Source organism: Helicoverpa zea, chromosome 4 (genome assembly GCF_022581195.2).
Source record: "Helicoverpa zea isolate HzStark_Cry1AcR chromosome 4, ilHelZeax1.1, whole genome shotgun sequence".
Taxonomy (NCBI): domain Eukaryota; kingdom Metazoa; phylum Arthropoda; class Insecta; order Lepidoptera; family Noctuidae; genus Helicoverpa; species Helicoverpa zea.
In genome coordinates this window covers 4,856,649-4,882,780 of record NC_061455.1, presented here as the reverse complement: position 1 = coordinate 4,882,780, position 26,132 = coordinate 4,856,649, and the positions used below count along the sequence as shown (strand labels likewise).

General features: G+C 34.9%; 1 protein-coding gene across 2 annotated transcripts; it reads right to left on the bottom strand.

The window, feature by feature from the left end:
• Positions 1 to 707: 707 nt before the first annotated feature.
• Positions 708 to 8,808, bottom strand: LOC124630034 (phenoloxidase-activating enzyme 1-like). Of its 2 annotated transcripts, none has more exons than XM_047163739.1 (7): positions 8,604 to 8,808; positions 5,145 to 5,365; positions 4,062 to 4,233; positions 3,108 to 3,216; positions 2,426 to 2,613; positions 1,918 to 2,010; positions 708 to 1,151 (listed from the first exon to the last, which is right to left on the bottom strand). In XM_047163739.1, the coding sequence occupies exons 1-7, from the start codon at positions 8,653 to 8,655 to the stop codon at positions 838 to 840; spliced, it is 1,149 nt and encodes a 382-aa protein (XP_047019695.1). In that variant the 5' UTR covers positions 8,656 to 8,808; the 3' UTR covers positions 708 to 837. The 2 variants fall into 2 exon arrangements, with proteins under 2 accessions (XP_047019695.1, XP_047019696.1); XM_047163740.1 differs by having other exon boundaries at positions 4,062 to 4,218.
• Between the last annotated feature and the right edge of the window lie 17,324 nt (positions 8,809 to 26,132).

Below are 26,132 nucleotides of genomic sequence, written 5' to 3'. Positions count from 1 at the left end.
GACTCGGAGAATAAGGAAAAATCTAACCTAAACAAACTTATATGTGTAATTAAGATTGGTGTGTGATTTCAGCTTCATTTTCCCTAATGTCCAACCAAATGACTACATTATTACACACGATTAGTTGAACTTGCATGATTAACGATATCCATTCTAAATAAGACTAAATGTATTTTTACAATGACATGATCGATTGAGGTTCAAGAGTTCAAACCCAAATTCAATGAACTATCGCGGTGAACCCAGAGTAGGGTCGCCTTAATTGCAAGACTGACAGAAACATTACAAATGCATCACAAATTACTAGCATTATTGTTTCAAAAATATAAACAATTTTCTACCTTCATCAACACAATGACTTTTGTTTATTTTTTTGTTCGTTTCTCGGTAACGGAGGAGTTTTAATTGATGTTAGAACAGTGACGGGCTTACTGTTCAAATGGAGAGCTTAATTGTATTTTATTTTATTTCATTAAATAAAAGGCAAGTTGGTATTTTGTTTTGTTACTTTATAATACATACAATACTACGTGCTGTCAAAATAAAATTAAGAACAATCTTATATTTATGTAGCCTGAGCTTGTACAAGTCATCATCCTCCGAGGCTTTTTCCCAACTATGTTGGGATCGGCTTCCAGTCTAACCGGATATAGCTGAGTACCAGCGCTTGTGTAAGTACCAGGAAGAAACAAAAAAAACTCAAGTCGTTACTTAAAAATAAAAATATATTTCACTAAAATTATAGACAACATCATCAGTAGACCAAAACTCTTAACATGAGTGAGAAAGTAAAAGAATTTTGGCTGCACGTGTTTCACGCAGACTAGTTATATGGCATTAGACATTCGTGTTTTGTAGCGTAGTTTTGATCCAGTCAATGTACCCAGCTACTGAGGTGTAGACTCCTGGCCATCCGTCCCTGCCGCAGCCGTAGCCGAAGGAAACCACTCCTACTGCCTCCCAGATACCCTCAGGTCTTCGCTTCATGAGGGGGCCACCTGAGTCTCCTCTGCAGGCGTCTTCGGCGAAGACACCTCCAGCACATATCTGGTTGTCTCCAAGCATGGCTCCAAGAGTTCTGTATTTGCTGACGCAGTCATCCTTGTCGAAGATCGGAAGAGTGAGCTTTAGTTTGACGGGGCTGTTGCGTCCTGTAACAGAAAATTTATTATTAATTAATAAATTAATTAACGTAGTAGATATTATTAACGTATAGAGATAAATTAGTACCTACATATGGTGTCTTTTAAAAACACATCTTAAGATTACATCAAAATTATATTTTGTAGGTTGATGCTTTCGCTGCATTAAAATGCAATTGTAAAGCATATTTTAATTAATTTAACGAAATGATCCCACCCGCTAACCTCTAACCTCACTATAAAAGATACACGTGATTGATAACAAGATAGGGAAAAACCTTGTTTACAACTTACATTACAAACTGTAAGTATTATAATTCAGTATAATTTCTTAGAAGAAACATGGTTTATATTGGTTTTTATTCGTGATTCTATAGACTTCTATAAACTTCGGGGAACAATATGAAAAAAATAATAGTCTCCGCTTAATATGACCAATATTTTAAGAACGACTTGCGGTTCAGCACTTACCCAAACAACTAACGAAATAAATCTATGAATAGTATAATATTTCTCTCTATCCCGTGTAATATGTGCCAAAAGCTACATTTGGCCAATTCATATACACACATAGTTTTAAAATTGCTTCTATGATCCAATAAACGCCTGGGACAAGACTTCCTTCGACATCAGTCAAATAAAAAAAAAACAACCGATCGACCTTGCATTCAAAAACTATACGTAAAACCCAGGTGTATGAGAATTGATTGTAAATTCCTTTCGTCGAAATGTTACTGTTGGAAATCGATACCTAGTAATTGTCATGAATACGTACCGTTGAGGGTTTTTCCCCATCCAGCCACGTGAACATCGTTGCCGGTATCTAAACGTACTCTGTTGTCTACTAAGCAGATAGGCTGGACGTAGTCTGTGAAGGAAAAAACATACTTATAAATAAAGGCAATTTTCATCCAGGATACAGAGATAATATTCATCACGTCAAATTGTATCTATAAAACAATGTACGAATTGCCCATGATTTTAAATCATAACACTCAAAATAAGTTTCGAAACAAATAATCATCCTAAACAATAAGTACTATGAGATATTCTGGACTTTTAATTAAAAATCCTCGTGTACAACATAACAAATAGAAAACATCAGACATTGTCAATTGTTTTTCGAATCTCCAATACAACTAACCATAAACTGGCAATTTGTAACCATCGACAAATGACAGTAGCGATAGATATTTAAAAAACGAACATAAAATGGTACATCAATGACAGTCAGTAATCGCTATTAATATATTTCAAAAAATATTTAAAAATAAAATACATACATGTGTAACGAGCTCTGCCGGCCATCCTCACGATACCAATATCGTCTCTTCTGCTCTTGTTCTTGTCGATGTACCCGGGGTGCGCGTACGCGGAAGCCACCCTGATCTCTTGCGGACTGTCCGCGCAGACGGAGTCTACGCAGTCCACGTCTTGTTGCGTGTCGTATTCGCCTAGGCGGACTGTTTTTCTGGGAAAAGAATGTGAAATTAATTTTAGTTGACAGTTGTCAATTGAGGAATTTGTAAATTAATGTTTCTTATATCTAAAGTATAATTGTGTCTATAGTTTGTTTTATGTAGTAGTTGTAAGTAGTAATTTTGTTTAATTGAAGGCTATAATTATTACTGTAAATACATACATAGTAATAAAAGATGATTTTCTTGGTAACTTTCGACACCACAATATTGTTTCACACGTGCTTAATTTTTAAAAGTACACGGGGCATTAAAAAAATGAAGTATCAGGGCGATCATCATATCTCTGAAGAACTTCAGTAACCTACTTGGTCCATGAACAGATTCTATCTTATAGCTAAACTCCTTTTACACAAATTGAACTGTGTGAACCAACCCAATAAAATTTTTAATTAATTAATTCTAAGTAACTATTAAGGTAATATAGACCACGAAGGAAGGATAAATGGAGCAAGACCAAATTGATATTAAAGAAAAGAATACTTACAAGCTCCCCACTTCAGTTTCTATAGCTCCCTTGATGCAATGAGCAGCGGTCAGGACATACCGATGGTTGATCAGAACACCGCCACATTGGTATGAAGTCGTTCCTTTGCCTGGAGAAATCAAAACATAGTTTTGGTGAGAAAATGAATAGGACTCCTACCCATCACGCCAAAATTACTGAATCAATTTTAAAGGAATTTGGTTCATTCATAGTTTACAGCCTGAAAAAAACATAGGCTACGTCTATAAAAATTTATCCGGGTGAGAGATATCTCTCGGTAGGCCGATGAAGCCGTGGAGGATAAGTACCTATTTATTGGTATCACTTTCACAGATAAGCTCCATTACAAAAATATATAATTTTATCATAATTTCGATAAAAGACTTTTTATAAACTTTATCAACTTATAAAAAAGTGTCATTTAAAAATCGTCTGCAACATTAAAGAGGTTTTAAAGGCTGAGATGGGGCAAGGACGACAAGTGGACATCAATTACTTAAATGGCCCTCTAGGGAATACAAGTTCTACCGAAGCTTGGTTTAATGCACTTGCCTTATATGAGCGAGGACGACCAACAATCAATTCAAGAACACTTAAGCGAATATATTTTTAAAGACTGAACAAAAGGTTTTACTGCAGTCTTCAAAAATCTTCAAGTCAATGACTTTTTTATTACTAGGTATTGCACATCAATCGTATCAATTTGTATTATTAGAATTCTACAGTCTATCGATCATAAAATACACATTTAGCTGTAAAGACACGTTTAGCTGTCACAATATGTCCTGTGTCCCTTCAACCCAGTCAGTCTATAGAATTACAATCTTCATTACCAATCCAAATCCAAAATGAACTTTTGATGATGAAGTCTTTCGAAAAAGAACATTTATAGTGTACAAGTATACAATATACAATATTCAATTTTGGTAAAACCATTTAAATACGGGTACTCACGAGTAAGATACCCCAACAAGGCCATCCAAGGGAACTCATCTAGATCCGTGAACGTTCCTCCGTAGATCCTGTCTCCGTTAGTGTCCACTCCGCACTGGTTCCTCGGAGCTGGTGACGAGTCTTCTTGGAACACCTCGCTGCTGCCCTCGGTCGGAGCCTGGGTTGGACGCGGCTGTGTTAGTTAGAAAAGCAGGTTTTGTTAGTCATTTGTTATTTACAAAGTGCAATCATAATATTGTGATTTGAGTCTACATATTTATAAGGGCTGGTGTTTCAATCGCCAGATATACCTTTTATCTGAAGAATATGTTTGACGTTTTGACAGCTTTTGTATAGAAAATATGTCAATCCGCCATATTTATTCCTGATGATTGAAAAATCTAAGTCATTTATATATTATCACTAGTAATTCCACGCCTTTTCACTCAATTCCTCAACCTAGTAAAAAGTAGCCTATGTTTATTTTTAAACATTCAATAGGTACAACCAAATATGTTAGCAGCTCCTCATGTTTTTTAGTGTAAAAAATACGTCCATATAAGTATAGGTGAGAAGTCTTCAAAGTTATACACATATTCCGGTTCTGTCCGAACAAGGATCAACTGTTATGGAAACCATTTAAGGAAAAGGTTATCAAGCTTATAACGCCTTGGGATTTATTTCCTCTTAATGATATATAGTGTGACAGGTCACCTATGGGCTATTTATGGTTAGTAATATTAAACATTGTATCTACACTACACACACACAAAAATAATAAAAAAAGCCAAAGACATTTAAGCAGTAAATATAGTAACTGGATAATCTAGCAAGACTATCATCAACTGTCAAGACTAGATTTTTACCTACTTCAGAAACTCTGTTATTATTTGCAACTAGCCGTTTTCCTCGGTATCATCCGCGTCCCGTGGGAGTTACTGCTCGTATAAATATGAAGCCTATCTTACTCGCAGATATTGAAGCTTTCTAATGGTGAAAGAATTTTTAAGATCGGTCTAGTATTTTTGAGTTTATCAATTCCAAACAAACAAAGATTTCCTCCATATAATATTAATACAGACATAATTCCTTCGGGACACTTACCGTTGGCCTAGGCGTTGGTTGCACATTCTCATCAGGTGGTAACGGGCCACAGCAGACCCTGGGCACATAGCCCTCGAAGCCACATTGTGATCTCCTCAGAAAGCTGACGACACTGTTTGGCAGTGGTCGCTGCTCGAAGGCAGTCAGGAGTGCAGAACAGTCATAGAGAGACACGCAATTACTGGTCTTTCCCAATGGTGTGACGCAGCTGCTTTGACTGTCTATAAAAGAAGAGAAATTACGTTAATTTATTAATGAGATAGATGCAGTCTCATTAAAAAGGTCTGAGTACATATACATATAAAATCGGTAGGTGGGTAATAGCCTAGTCTTTTTTCCTCCGTGGTAATAACACTTTCCTCAAAAGGGCAGATCTTTTTTTCTCATGGGAGTCAACAAATAACCCCTCTCACTGTGGGTGCATCGTGAGGGAGTGTCAGACTCTTACTGACTAAAACCTGCCATGTTCCTTCTTAAGGCCTTTTATGTACCAGGGCCGCGGTAACTCTTTCAAATAATCCCGCAACCCCGGAAGAGGCAGATATACATTATGCATATTGAAATATCATAACTTAATAAAAAAACATTGAACTTTAATTGTTTTGTTATTCTGAGAAAAAATCCCACCGTATGTCGTAAGAAGTCATTCACCTTTTTTCCCTAAAACATTTTTGATTAGCGTATCACCAGACACACAAATGAGTTTCGGCTTTTTCGGTATTTTATGTAAAGAATAAACGGGTGGAGGTATAGATTTAGCATATTGCTACCTTTTTCCGTAATGTCTACTTTTTTCCAGTGAAATTGCAGAGTTTTATACGTTCTCTTTTATAGAAGGAGCGGTGTACTCCTGTTTCGTGCGCTTTTTTTGAACCGTTTGACGGGACACTGCCGCCGGAAAAATCAAACGCAGGAGCAGTTAGATAGAAAATTGAAGAAAAAATATTGCTGCTTCTGGTACTGCGTGGTATGCAAAATTGTATTTTAATTTAGGTGGTTCTGCCCAAGTTCAAATTTCCGTTTGAATTATTTTTCAAAATATCACAAATTAGATCGCCAGAAAGAACTATCGGTAAACATTTTAAACATAACTTGTTTTTAGTAACAAATTTTCCTTGAACATTACCAACGTTATCAAAACAATTCATTTACCATATTTAAGTGATCTAACGTTGTAACTGTTATAAAAGACTGCTTTTTATTAATTTGAAATGACCCGTTGACTCGTTTTAATGCGATAACCCCAGTGTAGTATCTTAGTATCATAATAAGGAAATGTTAACACTATTATTATCTTAGTAATACCTACAATATACAAGAAAACGTTGTTACTTTACTTTACTGCTTATTTATGAAATAAATTATACAGCAACGGCTTTAAAAATGGTTTCCAATTTAATTGAGGGTTTCCAAATGACAGTGGCTACTGAAATCTTTGATTTACTAGGATTCTGTTATAACGTCGTAGATAGTCTTAAATTACATACTATTTTGTTAGTGACTTTTTTGTTTTTGTTTTATGACCCTTATCTCAAGACCCAATTACGTATACAGATTTATTTTCGATATAACAACTTATATGTATTTTTTAATGTTAATTTGCTTAATCGTAAGCTATACGAAATATATGAAATAAGTACGAGCCTATCAGCCCAATTAAATTATATAAATTGTGTAAATTATATATATAGACAAACATGGATGTCATACTTCTATTTATTTCAGTGAACTAAGTGCTCTTAGGTCATTATTGATATGACACGTGGTGAATCTTGGAATTTCCAAGTGACCATCAGTCTCTTAGTTATCCTTAGGAATATTTCTTCTTTGTAAAAAAAACAGTAATTTACTTAAAAATACATAATTCATCAACTTATCTCGTGTTGATGTTTACCTAAAAAAACATTTTTTTTTTATCAATGAGACATATTGATTTACATACGAACTAAAGTACTTATATTTAATTCAAACAAAATCAAATTAAAGCAATTCTGTGCGAAAAACAACTGAAAGTTAATAAAGCATAGACAGGACCAATTGACACCAGTAAGTAACAGTTTTGTATAATGCAATTACGAACTGAAAACCAGTTCACAGTACAGTAGGTAAATGTAAAAAATAGCAAAATAACTTGTGTCCAAGTATACACTATTGACGCATTAAACAAACAAGTTTTGGATAGGCGTAAAGACTTGAAACTACACTTTTTTATGCTTATTTCTTTCGCACATTATGGTTTTATATTGAAAGGTCTATAGACTTCGATCCTTGGAAAGCCTTATCAAGGTATCCTTTAAGATCCCTCTTATAATGAGCAGAAATATATTTATATGCTTTAAACAGTAATTGAAAGGTTAATTATAAGGTGTTGTGTTCTTTACCATTCATTTTTGAAGTAGCAGTGAATGACACCAAAATAGGTACATGTATAGTCTAATTTATGAGTTCGACAAATATGGTGCATTGGAAATCCCCTAATACATCACTAGTTAAGTAGTACCTTTACCATGCAGAAATGTTGTGTTTATTTCAGTATTTTGTTATTATTGAATAGACTTAAATCTGTGCGGATGAAAGGATATATGCTTCAGTATACTATGATGGACTCAACATACCATTACACTTTAAGAATTGCAGTCTATCCAGTAAGTTTTAGATCATCGGCAGCCGTGCGAATTCAGCTTCCCACTAGTATGCAAAATTGCATTGTGGTCGTGAGAAACATTTCCTATAAGTACTTTCATTTGTATTCATACGATGAACTCAATCAAACCACTATCTTAACATTGCAACAAGGATGTCTGGTATTGACTTTAGTTTCGAACGTAAGACGGGCTAGGATTTTCAAATACTTAAATATGATATTATAGAAGTTGTTTACGTATGTGTTTATTTTTACACACTCATTTATATTTTCAAATAAAATAAACAATCAATTGACAACAATAATCACTAATTAATCAAGAAAAAAAAACAGAAAAGTTAAAACATAGATTTGTTGTATGACATTATAGACTTGTCCAGCAGTGGACTGCGGTAGGCTGATGATGATGATGATGATGATTATAGACTTATGAACAGCAACAAAATAAAGTATAAACAACTTTTTTTTGAGGTAAATAAAAATAATATTGAAGTATGCTAATATAACGAGATGTTTTTTACATTCTCACTATCTATAATTAGTTCCTTGTTACAGCTTTATTAAATGTAATCAATCCATATTATTACCATAGTCTTTGGATCTTAACTATCTTTATCTTCACTCAAATCACGTTATGCGATTTTATAACAACGTGACTTGATCTGTTCATCTAATTTTTGTTGCATACACTACGTTTGTTCAAAATATTTTGTTCAGAACACCAAAAAAATAAATATTCGAATATAACCTTTATGTGTGATGACTAAAGTATAAATTCGCTTGTGATTATTTGTCATTTACGTTCAGATACTTACGGACATTACTCCAAATTAGTGTAGAAACAAAAAACACTGAACTGAACCACATTTTTTTATAACTATTTTTCACTTTTTTTTGTATTAAAAAAACACTGTCATCACTTGTATGTCCTATGTATAACTAAGTTTTGTTTGACTATAATTTGTTTGATAAAATAAATAAATAATAGTGATGCGACCACAGCTGGTTGGTCGACTTCGTATACTGGTTGCTGGAGGTCAAGTCCGTACATTAAATACTAACGAATACGTAGTTTTGTTGTTCCTAGTACCGTCCGCACGGTAAATATTAATCATTAATACAATTATACATGTTTACGTCAACTAAATTATACATGACGCGATTTTTTGACTGGTCCTGACGCGAGTACCATTAAATCTTTCGGGTATTTTTCTATGGCAGGAATTTACTATGATCTTTGTTGACATACATTAATCGAATTGTGGAAACCCCTAAACAAATTAGATACATCTAATTCTGTTTCCGAAAAAATATTAAATGAGAAGAGTCGTTAACACAAAAAGGCATGGAAGATTAACATTAATTAAAGTAATCTCATACACGAGTAATATTTATGACCTTATAACTGAGTCTAATGATAAGAATGTTATACCAAAATATAACAAAAAAATCAAAGCTGATATAAAATGACCTTTTTAGTGAGCTACCAAACTATTTTTCACATATCACTGTAAATTATTAGTGTTATTATTTTTCTCAGATTTTAGCACTACCTATAGATAATTTCTGATGCTGTCTCTACACACATAACTGGATATACTTGTTCGCGAGCATACACCTCACATAGATATGAACATTTCCCAAGATCCGACCGGCAGAATGACTCACGGATTTACCCGTGTGGCAAAAATTATTGTAGGTACAAAACCAAGCTTAAATATACACAAAAAATCTGTTGAAGTCAGGTTCTTTTCTGTATAGTTTTTATGTGACTTATCATTAAATATTGTGAACTGTAAGCCGCTGTGTTGATAGGTTTCGACCTTTTTGTTTTCGTCGCATTGGAATCGTTTGGATTCGATACGGTTTCAAACTTGGGAAACGGGTGAGCGTTACTATTAGAATATAAAGAAAATTGCTATAATGAAAATAGGAACTAAATTATAGGTTTACATTTGTGCTAAGTGACACGTTGTTACAATCATCAGATTACTTCTGAGGAATTAATATGGCGGTCTGACATATTTTCTACACAGCAGCTGTCAAAACGTCAAACATATTCTTCAGATAAAACTTACCTAGCAGTCGAAAAGTCGTCCCTTAGAATCAGATGTTATCAAAAAAAGAATTACAAGCAGACAGTTAACAGATATTTTTTATTGATATTTAATCGCTTTAAACTTAAATTCGACTTTTCCTTTTTATTTTATCGATAGGTTTATCGTACACAGTTCCGCTCTAAATATGTCACCGTGATGGAGGTTCGAGGAAATTGGCTGCAATCGATTATGATATCGAATTCATGTGATGTCAAAACATACGCTTGTTATTTTTTTTTAATGGCACTGTTTAGTTTATACCAACGATATAGTTTAATGAGGTAGGCATACACAATATGCGAAATTTTCCTTGATTCTCAAAACTAAGATTTATTCTGGACTTTCCTTAGCCATATTTTTATCTACCTACACTACACGTATATTCTCAAAAACGACTTACCTTGTCAATTGGGTCAGCCGTTCCCAAATGGGGTTCCGCGGAACCCTGAGGTTCCGTGACAGGCCCTAAGGGGTTCCGTGGAAAATTCAAGATTTCCATATGGTAAATCGTTTCACTTTTGACAATATTAAATTATTATTCATTTTCAATTAAATTGTTTTAAATATTTCATTCCAAAATTCCATTTAGGCACCATGTAGGTGGGTACCACTCGGGAGTGTAAGTCTCGTACTTTCGCGACAAGTGGCGAGGTAAGGCCACGGTAGCAGATAATTTAATCCCGTTTTTTACAAATTGTGGATTAACTTAATACCTCCAGGTCTTCGGCGATCGGCAAAAGCAGGTAGCGAGTCGGCCAAAAATCACCGCATTTTTTGGGCTTATTTCATCGCCAGGATTATACGTTTTCATTCATTTGACAGAACGTGAAATGACACGGCATACGAGTATTTCCAGTGGCTATATTTACCATGAATCAAAGTGTGACATTATTTTCAATTTTTGCACCTCCGCGAATCCGAAAATTTCGCGCTCGCTTCGCTCGCGACGATGTTTATTCTTTATTCCTCTGGTTCAGAAAAAGCAATAGCGCTTTTTTCGCTAGCTGCTTAGGTATTCATTTGCATTTGCTTTTTTGAGTGGATATTGTACTTTTTGAGACCTTATTAATTTACAGTGGTTTTGTTTATTTTGTGTAGGTACTTAAACTAAAAAAAAATCGCGCTCGCTTCGCTCGCGATACCGGCTACCGCTGAATGTCTTTCAATGCTAGCGGGTGCTTGGAACTTCTTCTTTTAGTTCAAAAAAATCGCGTTCGCTCGCCCCAAACCCAATCTATTGCTTTTTGCGTTTACTTTGTCACTTTGTCAGTAGTCAAACTGAAAACTATTCACATAATACACAAAGTCAAGGGCGGCTAAGTTGTTTTCTGGCCCGTGTGGCAGATAGCCATGCTACGCCTGAGTATAATGAATATGTCTCTAACCATATAACCATTTGGTGCGCTACCACGCGCCACGAACCGTACCTAAGTGTATTTACGTCTTTAGTTTACTTCTTACTTAAGCTAAGGTTCCGCCGAAAAATCGTGAAACGAAAAGGGTTCCGAAGCCAAAAGAATTCGGGAACCGCTGAATTGGGTCATTCATCTCAAAAAATACATGGTTATAAAAACCTGTAACCCAGTGCCCAATCAACCAAATTTTATCCCAAGTGGAACGCAATTTCCTTCAAGCAATTCGCTTAGGCATTAACAACATTAACTTTCTGGTCTCGTCTGCTAATCTCATCGGGTCCCCAGTTCCGCCTTACAGCATTTGATTATAGTCCCGAAGTCGGCGAAATAGTTCATTATATTTGCTAAATACACGACGGACGAATGTACTGAATGGGAAAATTAAATAGGATTTTAATGATGATTGCTTATGAAACTGGTAATTTTGGGGGAAATCATTTAAATACAAAAGAGTTCGTATAGAAGAGTATGTTTTTATATTCAAGATCTTCACTGCTCAAGTGAGCCCAAAGGATATACACCTTGAAGAATCGTCGCACGTAAGGCCCTTAAATACTTATCTACTAGTAAAACCAGTTTTCAGCTGCATCCAGTTGGACTAGACACTGCGCTAAGCAGAAATAAGTCCAGGCAGATAACAATGTACTTAAGTATATAACACATGTATGTATGTACGTATATCTATAGTGGACCACAAATCGCAGAATAGTAAGTAAGGCACGTATTCAATCGAACGTTCGGAGTTTCGGACCGAGCGCATTCGACCGGGGTGTATCTTCGAATCACGGACCGCATTTATTTTGGTCTCTCATTTATATTTATAGCTTCATTTATTTATGTATTTCAGGACATTTGTCTTCATCAATTTAAGAAAATTTGTTACATTTTTGGGTAACTTTAATTCGGAAAATCTGCACAAATAATATTTTCTTTTACGACAAAACTATTAAGTATGAAATCATCGTATTAAATTATTATTAAGATTTTATTAATATTTTGCAGAATTCAGGAAGATTACACCAAAAGATCCCAAGCACCCAGGCAATACTTACCGCTTAAATGCAGTTCAAAGTGCATTATGCTTGTGCAGGGGAATACCTTATGTGTTTAGTATTTCCTACCTACCTTTATGGGGAATATTTGTCATAATTCACATGTATAAAAATATCAATACCGTATTAAAAATAAGAACAAAAACCCCCACACCCGTTTTTTGTCTCACATTAAAAGAACACGGAATAACACTCAAAGGTACAAACAAAATTCTTGCTGAATAAGAAATCGCTATATTTTTAAGAATATCCCCTCCAGCTCAGATGCCATGATAAATTGGCGATCGTGGCTCCAGAGATTGTGGCCTCTTCCACTGTCTCAACAGCTTAGGTAAATAATTCCGAAGACTAGACTGCTAGTCTTAGCGATATCGCGGTTTCTAGTAGTTTCGGTAAGCTGGGATATTTGCTGTTTGTTCAAAAATTGTGCTCGATATTTTTGGACGGTGGTGCAAATAAATATCAGCAGTTTTTTTTTTTTTTTGGTGTGTGAGATTTTACATTGTGGTTGTATTGAGTTATGTAAAAGGATTTGGTTGAGCGTTTGGAGCTTTAAAAATAACATATTTGTGAGGTAAACAAGATATCCCAAGTGCAGATAATGCTTGTTTTGACTTCGAATGGTGTCTGTCTTTCGAGTAGCAGTAGTCCAACCTTATGATGGTTTTTAGATGTATCAACTAAACAATTATAACTAATCAGCTAAATACGTTGAACTCACGTTGATTCACAAGGCATTGCTCTTCTCACCTTTGTATATATCGTGCGTATCTCCGCATTATGTCAATACAATTAACTTTCAATACAAAGTCATGCCTTGTAAATTGTGATGTACCTATGTACTTAGTCGATGACATCACAATTCAAGTAATTGACCTCATACACCGCAAAAAATACGCAAAAATAGCTTCTCTTGTGAAGAGAAGTTGCTGATTCATAATCTCGAAAAAAATAAATTACTCCATACTATTCTTAACGTCATGGTGAAAACATACACACACACCTTGATACTAAGATTACTACATGAAACATTTTCTATGACGTCACAGCTACGCATGTCCCCTTCATGAGGATATTAATTTGTGTACTCATTATTAAAATCAGGAAGCAAATGTATCATTAATGCAATTATTACAGTTATTTCCCGTATTCTGTTAAATACAATTATTCATCTGTCAATTGTCAATTGAGTGATTTTCCTTCTATTTAATTTCATGATTAATCAATAAAACCGAAATATTGGGATTTTATAATAATAAAATGACTGAAAAAAAATATTTTGTGTGTGGGGAAAGTGTGGTTCTGTGGCTGTACAATACGCTATTATATGACGCTCGCAATATGTTTCCATGAACATGATCAACTATTACCGACATAGTCACCATTTGTACTATATAATGAACATAAGTTGCATCTGAGAGTAGCAGTTAACATGCGTAATGTCACGTAGACAATTCATAATTACTTATATAATTTACTTATAGGCACAATAAGTAAATCAAAATGATAACAGAAAAAACTAGCTTCACATTAAAATAAACACAGCATTTTCCTTTATTCTCAATACAAATACTGAACGTCAAAAACCACCAGGAGATAAGGCTCTTTACTGGGATATATTGAAATATCGAAAGAGATAGAGGCATGGAGAACAAAATGACTAGTGGAGGTGCCATAACGAGAAATCTCTTAAGAAAGAAGCGCGACCAAAATGCGGGTGGTGCTGTTTCCTCCATTATACACCTTCTTTGGGAACGACCATTTTTTGTAATACCAAAAATCGGTGGAATATACCTCAAAGAACCCAAACGCCTCGTTAATTAACTCGTACTTGATCGTTTAGCCATGCCTGCCTTACGAATTGGACCTAGATGAAGGCCTGACCTACCTTCATAATGGCATCTCCGTTCTTTCATTACTCCGTGAATAGAGGCCATTGCTCAGAATCATCGGCCACTGTCAGACACGTTATCGATGGCTCCTAAATATTATTTATGGGCGTCTCAGCCTCAGCCGGGCAGCACCAGCTCCTTCTATTTGCGCAAACACTTTCGGATACACTTGATTTATGGTGCCCTGGTAGTTTTTGCGAGCTTCCTTTGCATTTGTATTAGTAAAGTTTATATTTAGGAATTTTAAAAATACTTTTTGGTTCTAAATTATGGAGTCATTTTTGAAGCAGGAATTCAAAAACCAAATCTGATTTTGATTCGTGAGATTTGAATCTATTTATTCGACTGTGTTAAAGGACCGATTTTTCCATCGCCAGACTGATAACAATAATGTAAGGAATATGTTTGACGTTTTGACAGCTTTTGTATAGAAAATTGGCAAGCCGCTATATTTATACCTCAGAGAAAGTTAACTGATGATTGAAAACGACACTTAAGATGTTCTTTCTCTGAGGAAACCACTTAAACCATACATATCTGAAAAATAAAATCTTAAAAATATTTCCCATTAATACTAAAACTTTCATCGTATTCCAACTAAAAAAAAGACCACAAAACGAAGCACAACCAACTTTGAAATCACGACAAACTCACAACTGTCATTAGAACTTTTGCATCGAAACATTAATTATGACTGCGTTTACTTTGAATAACATTTACGTTAAAAGCTTTTTTTCTACACATTGATATAAATGAGAGTCGTCTGCGCATAGAGAGGTGGGCATAAATCAGGGGGCGGGATGGGATGGGATGAGATGCATCGTTTGTTCCGTGTCCAGTCTAATAAACGATGGATCGTTGAGTATCGGTCAACTGTATTCGGATATTTTGATCAACTGTGGATACAGGTTATTTAGGGGAAGCTAGTGTTGTTAAAAGAGTTTTATTGGTAGTGTGCTATGTAATCTTAAGTTCGTTTTTGTTTAAAGTAAGACCGAACTCAGAATAAATCGGAAGCTTTTTTGCATTGATGTGCATAATATTTTATGCCACAAATATTATGTTTTGTATGTAAAAATACTAAGGATAAATTGACGGAACGTAACATTTTTCGTATTTCTCAACTTAAACAACCAAGTTATCCTTAATTAAAGATCTTCAGAACAAGAATGCCGTTATTATCCATGAGACAGCCGCTTAAGGCCAACTACAGGAAAATACTACAAATTCCATATTAAATCAACGTTCATTGACCGTGATAATAATCATTTACAATAGAATGAAACGGCCCACGAATGTTTATTCTCAGAAAATTATCCAAGTACGTAATTCTTGGTTACGTTAATTATAAGTTTTTGGATATTCCTGTTACTGACGTCAGTTGATTTCGTAAGGGTACGTCAACATTTACCTCTCACTGCAGTAGGTATACCTCTACAAGCCAATTGTGTCTCATGTATGTCTGCGTAGTTGGGAAAAGGGCTGATATGAATCTTTCCTTGATACCTTATGTATGGTATAATGTTTTCATGGCAGATTGCCGTAAGCATAATCCTTATTAATGCAGAGTTTTCTATGGATGAAGCTTTTGCGGCAAAAACTAAAGTGCATAATAACCTTGGGATAATTTTATTAGGTACGAAGTCTCTCATGTATAAAAAGAAGAATTGTGTAATAAGACCAACGGTGGCCCAGCAACAGATTAAAATAAAACATCCTTAAACAATAAATAAAATATTTACATCTAAAAACTTTCGTCTCAAATCACTTAGCTTCGCATCTCGAAGCGACGGAACCAACGGAAATAGGAATCATTATTTAACGTCAATGTTTAACTAGATTGCCTGCCGCAAATGGCCCGGTAATGATTCCCGCCGATTGCAACCAGCAATGTAAAGCTAACAACTAAGTTAACTTTGAGAGCTATTCGATTTTATCGGTGAAACTTGTTTTATTGCTATTTTTTTATTTATTGAATTTGTTTGTGAAGAACTCGCAAAGTTTTGCGTTTTGGCTAATTTGATTTGGTCTTGCTTTGAAGTTTTTTTTTACAGTGATGTGACTAAACGTAAATAGCGACATAATAGTTCAGTGAAGTTGTGCGTCATATGTGTTTACTAGAAATAGGCTTACTTATTGCAGGGATTTCAGACCAGACAAAGAACTAGGGTAAAGGCGGGATAGATGCCCCACTTTTTGAAATATGCTTATAATTTAATAAATATTGGTTCTACATTAATAACACCTATGAATGTAACTAGTTTAATCCTTTATGTTTATTTGTGATTTGTCTTTTTGGACCTATATACTACACGTTTTGCAGATTTTAGCTTTTTGTAGACCTCAATTTTTGGGGATAGATGCCTACCCCTATGGATAGTTGCCCCACCTTGAAAATACTAGCGAGGATAGATGCCTACGGTGCGGGATAGATGCCCTTCATACTGTTTAAGTATATTATATTAATAATATTTATATATTTTTTGACTTTAATTTATTTGAAATGAAAAGTATTTTGCAGTTTTTAAAATCTTTTTATATTAATTATCAGATTAATTAAAATTAACACAATAATATTCTTAAAGTATTTGTTCAACAAAAATAATGTATTTTATATTTGAAACACTTATTATAAAATATTAATTATTTAGTTTCAACATGCAAAATCATAAAAATCATTCTTTCTTAAAAACTAAAATAACACAATATACTTAGCATCATAATATTTAACCGGACAGTGCTTTAAGTTTTCTACATCTCGAGCAAAAATTTCTGAAAAGTATAGAGGTTTCATGTAACGAGCACTGACACATTACACATTGAATCCAGTCGGATTTAGACTTTGTTTATTCATAGTTTTCAAAGCATTATATGCAGTTATTTTTATTTGTATCTTTAGGCTCATCCTGCCCATCTCTTTTAGTCTTCTTCACCGGCAAACCTTTAGTTTTCTATTCCTTAACTTTGTTCTTAAGTGAATTGTCTTCATCTTCACTGTTTGAACTGTAAATCATTCGTAATCAATAAAAAGTGTAAATACCTATACATAAACACATGAAAAATATATATTCAAAGCACTTATAATACATTCAGGGTACACGTGGTGTATGGAGGGATAGATGCCCCTAGGGGCACCTATACCGTAAAAAATCAGGGCAACTATCCTTTTTGACAGGGTTAGATGCCCTAGTATTTTTTTAAATAAATAAATACAATAGAGCAACTATTTACATCAAAATGTATACTTCATGAAACAATATACATACGTAATAAAAAAATTGATGGAATTAATATCTACTTATAAAGTTATACAACAGCAAATACTCACCTTTAAAAATTTTACGCTCGCTGTAAGTTCGCCGCGGAGATGAATTCATACACGAGCGAAACGCGACCTCATCCCTCGATGGCGCGTGGCTAATTTAGGTGCGGGGTGCTTGTGGCTTCTAGTTAAACGGTTGTTTCTTAATCGCGAGCATGGGAAGTTAGGTTTTTTAAAAATGGGGCATCTATCCCACTGCGGCATCTATCCCGCCTTTACCCTAATTAAAATCTGAATGTTATGCGATAATTACTTGATTAGGAGGATCCTGCGGGGTATATTACATACAATATGTCTAACTTTTTTAAATTCTAAAATTCAGACTTTCATTTCATAGGTAATCTACAGACGCTATCCCTTTATGGTCACTCACTTTGTAACCATCAAACACCGGACTAAACCGATCAAAGAAAATCAAAAGCAGTTACAAATTGGACTGCAATCTCCATCATGAAATTCATACTGAACTGTAATGAACTAGGTACGTTCCCTTCTCTCCACTGACCGATGACGTCACAAAGCATTCCAGCATAGCCAGTGACGTACCGACTGCTGCATTTGCAGAATAACCCTCCCAGTAATCAAAATGTTCGTAATTAATCCCAATAGCATCCCTAAGGGCGGGTAATGACGTATTGGGTTGCTATCGTTGATCAATTTCAATCGATTTAAATTGGGGTGTAATTTGTTGATGTAAAATCGCTGCAGTCTGTAAAAATGCTTTAGGTATATGTCTGAACTTTTATAACCTCGCTTTAGATATATAATTTCGTTTGCTTATGTAGTTAGAATATGATTGGTATTATATTATTGAATTTTAAGGTTGGACAAAAGTCCAAGGTATGGGTATGAATGCAGGCCGATTCCGACTGGTCCTTACGGTTTACCTCTTCCGTCCCACGTATAAATATTTATTATATTCTAAATATATTATTTGTTATAAAATTTAAAACAGAAATACATTATCTATAAAAAATCAACTGTCTAGCTGGGTAAGTACAATTCCGTCTTTCGTTTTAGGTACGAAACCCTTAAAATTACAAACTTCTTTTGAATCAGATATCTATCGATTCATTTTAACAAGATATTGAAATCAGATCCTTCTTAGTTACCATTATAAATAATACTCTGAATAAATGAGAATCAATTAATCTTTAGCCAGTCCTATGCAAAGCAATCAATAAATTGAAATCAAATATCTTCATCCTACGGTTGTCTGCGGTTCAATAACAGTTTCAATTGATTTATCTGAAGTTAATTCAAGAATATTATTCTAATCTATTATCTTGTAATTTATTGGGAGTCGTTTGTCCAGTGTTTGATAATGAAGTTTGGGTGGAACAAGTTTTGAAGGAGATGAAGTTGATAATCTAAGGACAATAATTGAAATTATATTAATTTATAATCTGTAGGTATCTGATTGTTATATTACAAGGCCAACTACACTGTAAGTCAATTTTAAGTAACATAAAGTAACAACCAAGCATTATCTTCTAAATTATGGAATCAGGCTTTGCGTTACTTTGCGGAAATCCATGATACAAATGTTAGGAAAAATATGTAGCCGGAGTGATCGATGAGTCAATATATTTACCTTATACTTAGATAATTAATAAAAGCCAAAATCAGAATTTTATTTCAAATAACAAATAAACTACTCGATAATGTTGTACAACTATAAATTATCGCACTATATTATAAGTAGTTATTATGAAACTGACAGACTGATACACGCGGATACAACTGATAAAGATGAATTTCTCTTTTCGTAGGGCTTAAGGTTATCTGTTAAAGGTCGTTATTGACTAAGATCTCGCTTTATTTAATTATTTATGTACTCGTATGTGACGCATATTGCAGTTTACAATTACATGTGTATTATAATAATCAATGTCTTTTAAACCGTGATATTAGCTATAAGATTTTTCTGAAATAGAAGATAGATTGAGCAAAGATCAGCATTAGCATTTTTCTTTACCCGTACAGTACCTATTCATTGGTAAATACTCATTAGGGTCAATCCCCACTGAAAGAGCAGCGGCCGGCAGCGGCCGTAAATGCTAGTGATTGAGCGCGAGCGCGGCGGACCGCGCTCTTACATTGTCCGTGCTCTTACGGCCGCTGCCGGCCGCTGCTCTTTCAGTGGGAATTGACCCTTACAGACAAATCTGCCAAAAAATATCTTAACCGACCCAAACCATAGAAATATAATATTATATCTAAGGGTATGGTTAACAGTCACTTCATAACACGAATGTTATCTACGAACAAACTCAAATGAAATTAAGTATAAAAAGCTAACTTATTACGCAAGTTGAACTAAAACACCCCTTAATTCTTTATTTCAACACATATTGTACCTAATCTCATCACAAACATACAATTTATTCTAAAAAGGTTCCAATTACTGACGGGCACCAGGTGCCAAGTTGTGTGCAATTAAAACAAAATATCACATCCAAGGGTTGCTTTTAGCACCTCCATCTTCTTTACTTTATTACTGCATAAAGAAAGCCAGGGCACCTTATACTGCAACGTAAATCGCTTATACGGTCTCATGTGCTTGCACCACGGAGGGAGGAAAGATGGAGCTGACAAAGGCAGGTAGGCCAGACGCCGTCTAGGTCAAATAAGTAGTGGGCGTGACCAAAACCATCGGTTAGGAGTGAGGCATACAGGTTTCTTGAGACTCTGTCAATAATTTCTAGTTTAACAATGGGCGAGTTCCAAAGAAGGCGTGCATGGGTGGAGACAGTTACGTTCCTCTTCCTGCGAATACCCGAATGTTGGCAACGCTACTTTCTTTGTAGATTTTCTATTACCTATGACATCTCCGCTCACCATTTTGTTCTCCATGTCTTACACACATAAAAGGGAATTAATAATGCTATTTCGGAGAGCGATTCAGCAGACAGATAGTCGCATAAGAATAAAGCTCCCTAGATATATAAGAAGATATTGAAAGTTATCGATTTTAAAACTACCATTTCGATGTAGTTATCCGTTTAAGTTTTATTGAAAATCGTATTGAATTGAGCGTCTATTTTTCTGGGTCGTGTAAATTGGTATTTGTTTTGAATTTTTGTACGATTTCGGTTCTTTTGTTTTACCTAGGATAGCTTCATATCCTGTCTATGACTGCAAGGGCTACTAAAACCATTATCATAACCTACCCATTTAATTGTTTATTTTTTTTATTAATTTCTACTTTAGATACATCTAGTAACTAGAAACAGTAGGCCAAGAAAGTTACTATTAAAAAAAAGTATAACAAACTATTTTAAAACTAGGGATTTCTTAAAGCAAGGAAGTTACTTAAGTACATGCTTGCATTTTCTTTTAAAATAGACAACAAGAAAGTTTTCCTTTATAGAACTTAGTTCAACATAATCCCCGACTAAAGGTTAATAATCTAAAAGGTTGTCTACACTTCGCAAAATCTGCTATAACACTTATTAGGATCAAATATTAATAAACGTAGCACTTGCAAAACCAATTTACTTGCTGTAAACCGAAGTCTGATTGCTCAAGTAAAATTGTAAGGCGTTATCTCCGATATAAGGTGAAAATGTTCTTACTAAGGCGAAATTCAAATACGCTGTTTTATTGGTACTAACTATAAAAAGAATGTAAAATCCCACCCTCTTGGATCTAGTAAATACGGACACTTAGATTTGGCCATCAAAGTTTGGGGTACTCAAAAATCCATTTGAAAAATACTCGTTTTATAACGCTTTACGCAGGGCTTAAGTTTACCTTTGGTCGTAACGCAACCCGTTTTGGTAATAACTTTCCTTTTAATGGGAAATAAAGTTTGGCTATCTAAGAGACTCCAAGTACCTATGTCTATTTTGTAAACAAATGCAAATTTATCAATCACAAGTACATAATAGGTTTCACTCTCCCACATGAATAATAAAATTCGATAGAGTCTATGAGACTAGGGAAGCAGATATAAACATTACGAGAGAAAATCATGGCCCTAATATTGGCTGTTGATTTCTCCCTAAACGAATGTAATATCTCATTAGGATTGTTAATTAAACAATATTCACAGAGTCCCCACAACACAAAGCACTCATCCTATATCAAATATGTGTATGAAATGTACGCAATTTTGCTTGCAACGGACAGACATACATACATGCATAGATAACGGCTCAACACAGTAACCAGACGAAATTGCATTACGTGGGACGTGCACTCAACTGCGCTTTGTCGCACAATATGTCCGCATCTATATAGTTAGAAGTATATACGAACGTATGTTAGAAAATTGGCTATTCAGTTGTTTTTTAATACCTGAAATTATCATCCTCCCAGCCTTTTTCCCAATCATGTTGGGTTCGGCTTCCAGTCTAACGGATTTAAATTTGGAACGTCGGATTCAGCTGAGTACCAGTGCTTTACAAGAAGCGACTGCCTATCTGACCTCCTCAACCCAGTTACCCGGGCAACCCGATACCCCTTGGTTAGACTGGTGTCAGACTTACTGGCTTCTGACTACCCGTAACGACTGCCAAGGATGTTCTATGACAGCCGGGACCTACAGTTTAACGTGCCATCCGAAACACAGTCGTCAGTACGCCATGCATGTATGTAGTGTGTATAATCTGGAAAAAATATACGCATAAAGAAGCGACCATATTAAGTGTAGCATTTCATATGGTCACTTCTAAAATTGTTTTTAATTTATTTATTTAATAATTTATTTTACATTAATCGATGACAATTGGAAATATTACTTGCATTCACTTAGATAAATGTTTAAAGGGAAAAAAACACGTCCTCTAAACTAAACAAACTATTAAAGGTATTTGTATACCTTAACCACTTGAATATGACTTTAGCACGGAACATAACGCAGTGTACTTTATACAATGACCATATAACATATTACATAGATAGGTACATTTGTATCCCTACCACCACTACCCTACAAAGAAGATAACAATTAAAATCTAAGGTAACATAACAATTTACGACAGTATTCAAAACGATTTAACTCAGAATATTACCAAGACATAAAGCTATATCAGCATTATATAATTCTGTCATATCCCTCATACGACTGCTTTGTGGGTAGTTTATAATGTTAGTCGTAACCGTTTACAGATGCAATAATAATTTCATTTCGGTTATGTTCACGATGGGGATCAAAACATCCACTAATTACCAAAGCACACTGTAAACTTTTAGTCGGCCGATAGTTTGTTTGGGATCATAAATCCGTATGAAGATAAGTAGTAGCTCGAACACTACAAAGATCTTGTATTTAGCCGATATCAGACTGACTGAAAATTTGATTGGAATCGAGATATTCTTTAAAAAAAATTGACAACCATCAGAGAAAGAAAGGAAGAAAAAATATTTATTGACACAAGCCAAACATACACACTGAAATAAAAAATATAAAAGTAGGTAACAAAAGGTGAGCAAGCGTGGTGATTAATGCTCAATCCTTCTCCGTGTGAGAGGAGGCCTGTGCCCAGCAGTGGGACGATAAAAAGGCTGTAACATAACAAAAGGTTGCGCCAAATAGGTCCAGTTCAGCATTATGCCAGACAGCCAGTGTCTGACGCGGGTTTTCAACTGGATCTATGAGGAGTTGCGGGTGTCGTCAACACGTCAACTGTCGGCCGACTGTTTAGTCTTCAGTGTGCTTCTCTTAATGGCTTGTGTAAAATCTTGTTTGCATTTGCGTTATATGTTTACTAAGACTATAATGCTGTTCGTCTAACAATCTACTAAATTCTAAGCGATTTTAGTCAAAACATCGAGCAAATTGTTTTGACTGCAGAACTTTGCAGTTTGCAGTAAACTAACTTGTTTTGATTTTAAGTTTGTGATGGGAATTGATTGAGTTTGTCGACGTGAATTTTGCAGTCTCCTGCATAAACTATTAGGAAATAGTATCTACTTGTAAACTCGATGTTATGGATATTTCTTATTCAAATGTGGTGAAAATGCCTTCAAATTACAATAAATAACATCATTTTTGGTTTGTAAAAATATCCATCTACAGATAATAATTAAATCTTTATTTCTCTTCCACAAAGGTTCTTAAAATTAAGTTCACAACATTTTTCAGACCAGTCCTTTGTGGGAGACTGGTATCCGCACTAGGAAACCCTGTCACGCAGATTACCAGGCCCCCCCACGAACATAGTGTAACTCAATATTATAAGTGTACATAACATAAAAACCAATTGTAGCAAGTAAAACAAAATCAAATAGGAAAAAAATAAAAAATAACAATAATTGGAAAACATTTTAGAGATTAAAACTACTTGTGGCTTGAGTGTATTTATTAATATGTATTTATATATTTCCTGGTGTTAAGTAAATATGATTTGTGTGTTAGTATGTGGAGTATAATGTGAGTGAGAGTGTAAGAGGGTGTAAGTGGATGTGTGGGTGAGGAGTGCGTGTATGTATGTATGTGAGATGTGGGTGTCAGTGAGTGTATACCTTATATGGCTATAGTTAAGAGATTCTCAGTTGTAACGTAATCTAGATCTAGCAGATACGTGGTTAACACCCGCTTGCATTTGACTTTAGTAAGTGGATAAATATTTAGTATAGCATTAAGCTTGTTATATAAATAGGAGCTAAGAAAACAATAGCTGCGGTGGGATAGTGCACTTTTGTAGAGCTTAGTTGAGCATACCTTACCTTTCTTACGCTTATGCGCGTTTAGGTTTGTGTTATACTGAAGAAGAGAATGCGTCCGCAAAACGGTTAGCATGATAAAAAGTTGACGAACAGACAGAACTCCGCATTTCTGGTACAAATCAGTAGTGGGGTAAAAGAATGATAGCGAATGGGCTACCTTCAATATTACTCTTTGTGCTCGTTCAATTTTAATCATATGCATCTTAGCAGCTCCTCCCCACGCTGTGATACAATAGGACAATATGGATTGGCAAAGTGCAAGATAAACCGCTTTAAGTACTGTTAAATCCGCAACATGGCGAAGATTTTTAAATATAAATATCAGTTTTCTTAATCGTTTCGATAATAGGTCTATATGTAATTGAAAATTTAGATTTCTGTCTATAACAACACCAAGGTATCTAATAGAGTCCACTTTTTCAAGTTTAGGGCATGTACAGTTGTTTGATGAATGATTATTACAAGAGTGGGCGATTATACCAAGAGCGGAATTCGATAGGAAGCGGGTATTTGTTAGTGTGAATGTGATATACTTTGTTTTGGTAGTATTTAATGTGAGACGGTTGTTATTTAGCCAGCTTCCGACCACAGAAAACCCCTTTTCAGCATGGCTATAGACTTCTTCCCATGTATCTCCATGAAAGAGTAGTACTGTATCATCAGCAAAAGTGATGATCTTTCCGTTAGTTAGATTTAATTGGCACAGGTCATTTATGAACGTTAAAAATAGGGTTGGTCCAAGAATACTTCCCTGCGGGACACCAATATTGACATTGCAATCATCACTTTGCCATCCCTCGACTATTACGCGCTGTTATCTATCACTAAGATAGCTCTGCAATAAATCCAGTTGGATTCCGCGTACGCCTACGTGTTCCAGTTTCTTGAGCAAGAGTGGTGCCGAGACTGTGTCAAAAGCCTTTGCTAGGTCCAAAAATATTGCAAGGACTTTTTTGTTTTCATCAAGTTTAGTTATAATAGTATCAGTTAATTGGTGAACTGCATCAGAAGTTGATTTACCTCTCCTAAAACCGTATTGGTTTTCAGATAATATATTTTTGGATTCTAAGTATTTTATTAGCTGTATGTTGATAGCTTTTTCTATAATTTTAGATAAAACTGGCAAAATTGAAATTGGACGATAGTTATTGACACAGTCCCTGCTGCCACTCTTGTAAATTGGATGAACCAAGGATTTTTTAAGCTCCGCAGGGAAAACGCCTGTAGAGAAGCAAATGTTGCAAATATATGCTATCGGCTGCGCTAAGATGTTAGCATATCTCTTAATGATACCACTAGGAATATCGTTAAGTCCCTGAGCACAGCTGGTTTTAAGAGAGAGTATAATAGTTTTTATCTCACTGGCATCAACTGGCAGAAGTACAAAAGAAGAATCACGAGGAGGTAGGATGGGATATTGATTGTAGTTAGACAACCCTAAAGTGGAGCCGGCCAATGAAGAACCTATGTTTACAAAGAACTGATTGATGTTATTTAATGATTGATGTGGTTTATTCAAGTCTATCAAATCTAAGCATGAGGTGTTCTGTTTTTTAGTAGATGTTATTGTTTTAATTGTGTCCCACATTTTTTTAGTATTGCCTTTACATTTCGAAAGTTCTGTCCCATCATACTGCTGTTTAACTTTTTTTAGGATATTATTGCAAAAGTTACGGTAGCGAGAGTATATTATTTTATTATTGATATCGTCAGGATATTTTTTACATTTAAGATGTAGATTGTCGCGCTTACGCATGCAGCGCAGTAAGCCTGGAGTAATCTACGGTTTAATAATTCGCTTACGTCTTGGTAAAGTTATTTCTTTGGTGCAACAATTGATCATTGTTTTAAGAGTTTTTAGAAAAACAGATACCGCATCGTCAGCACAT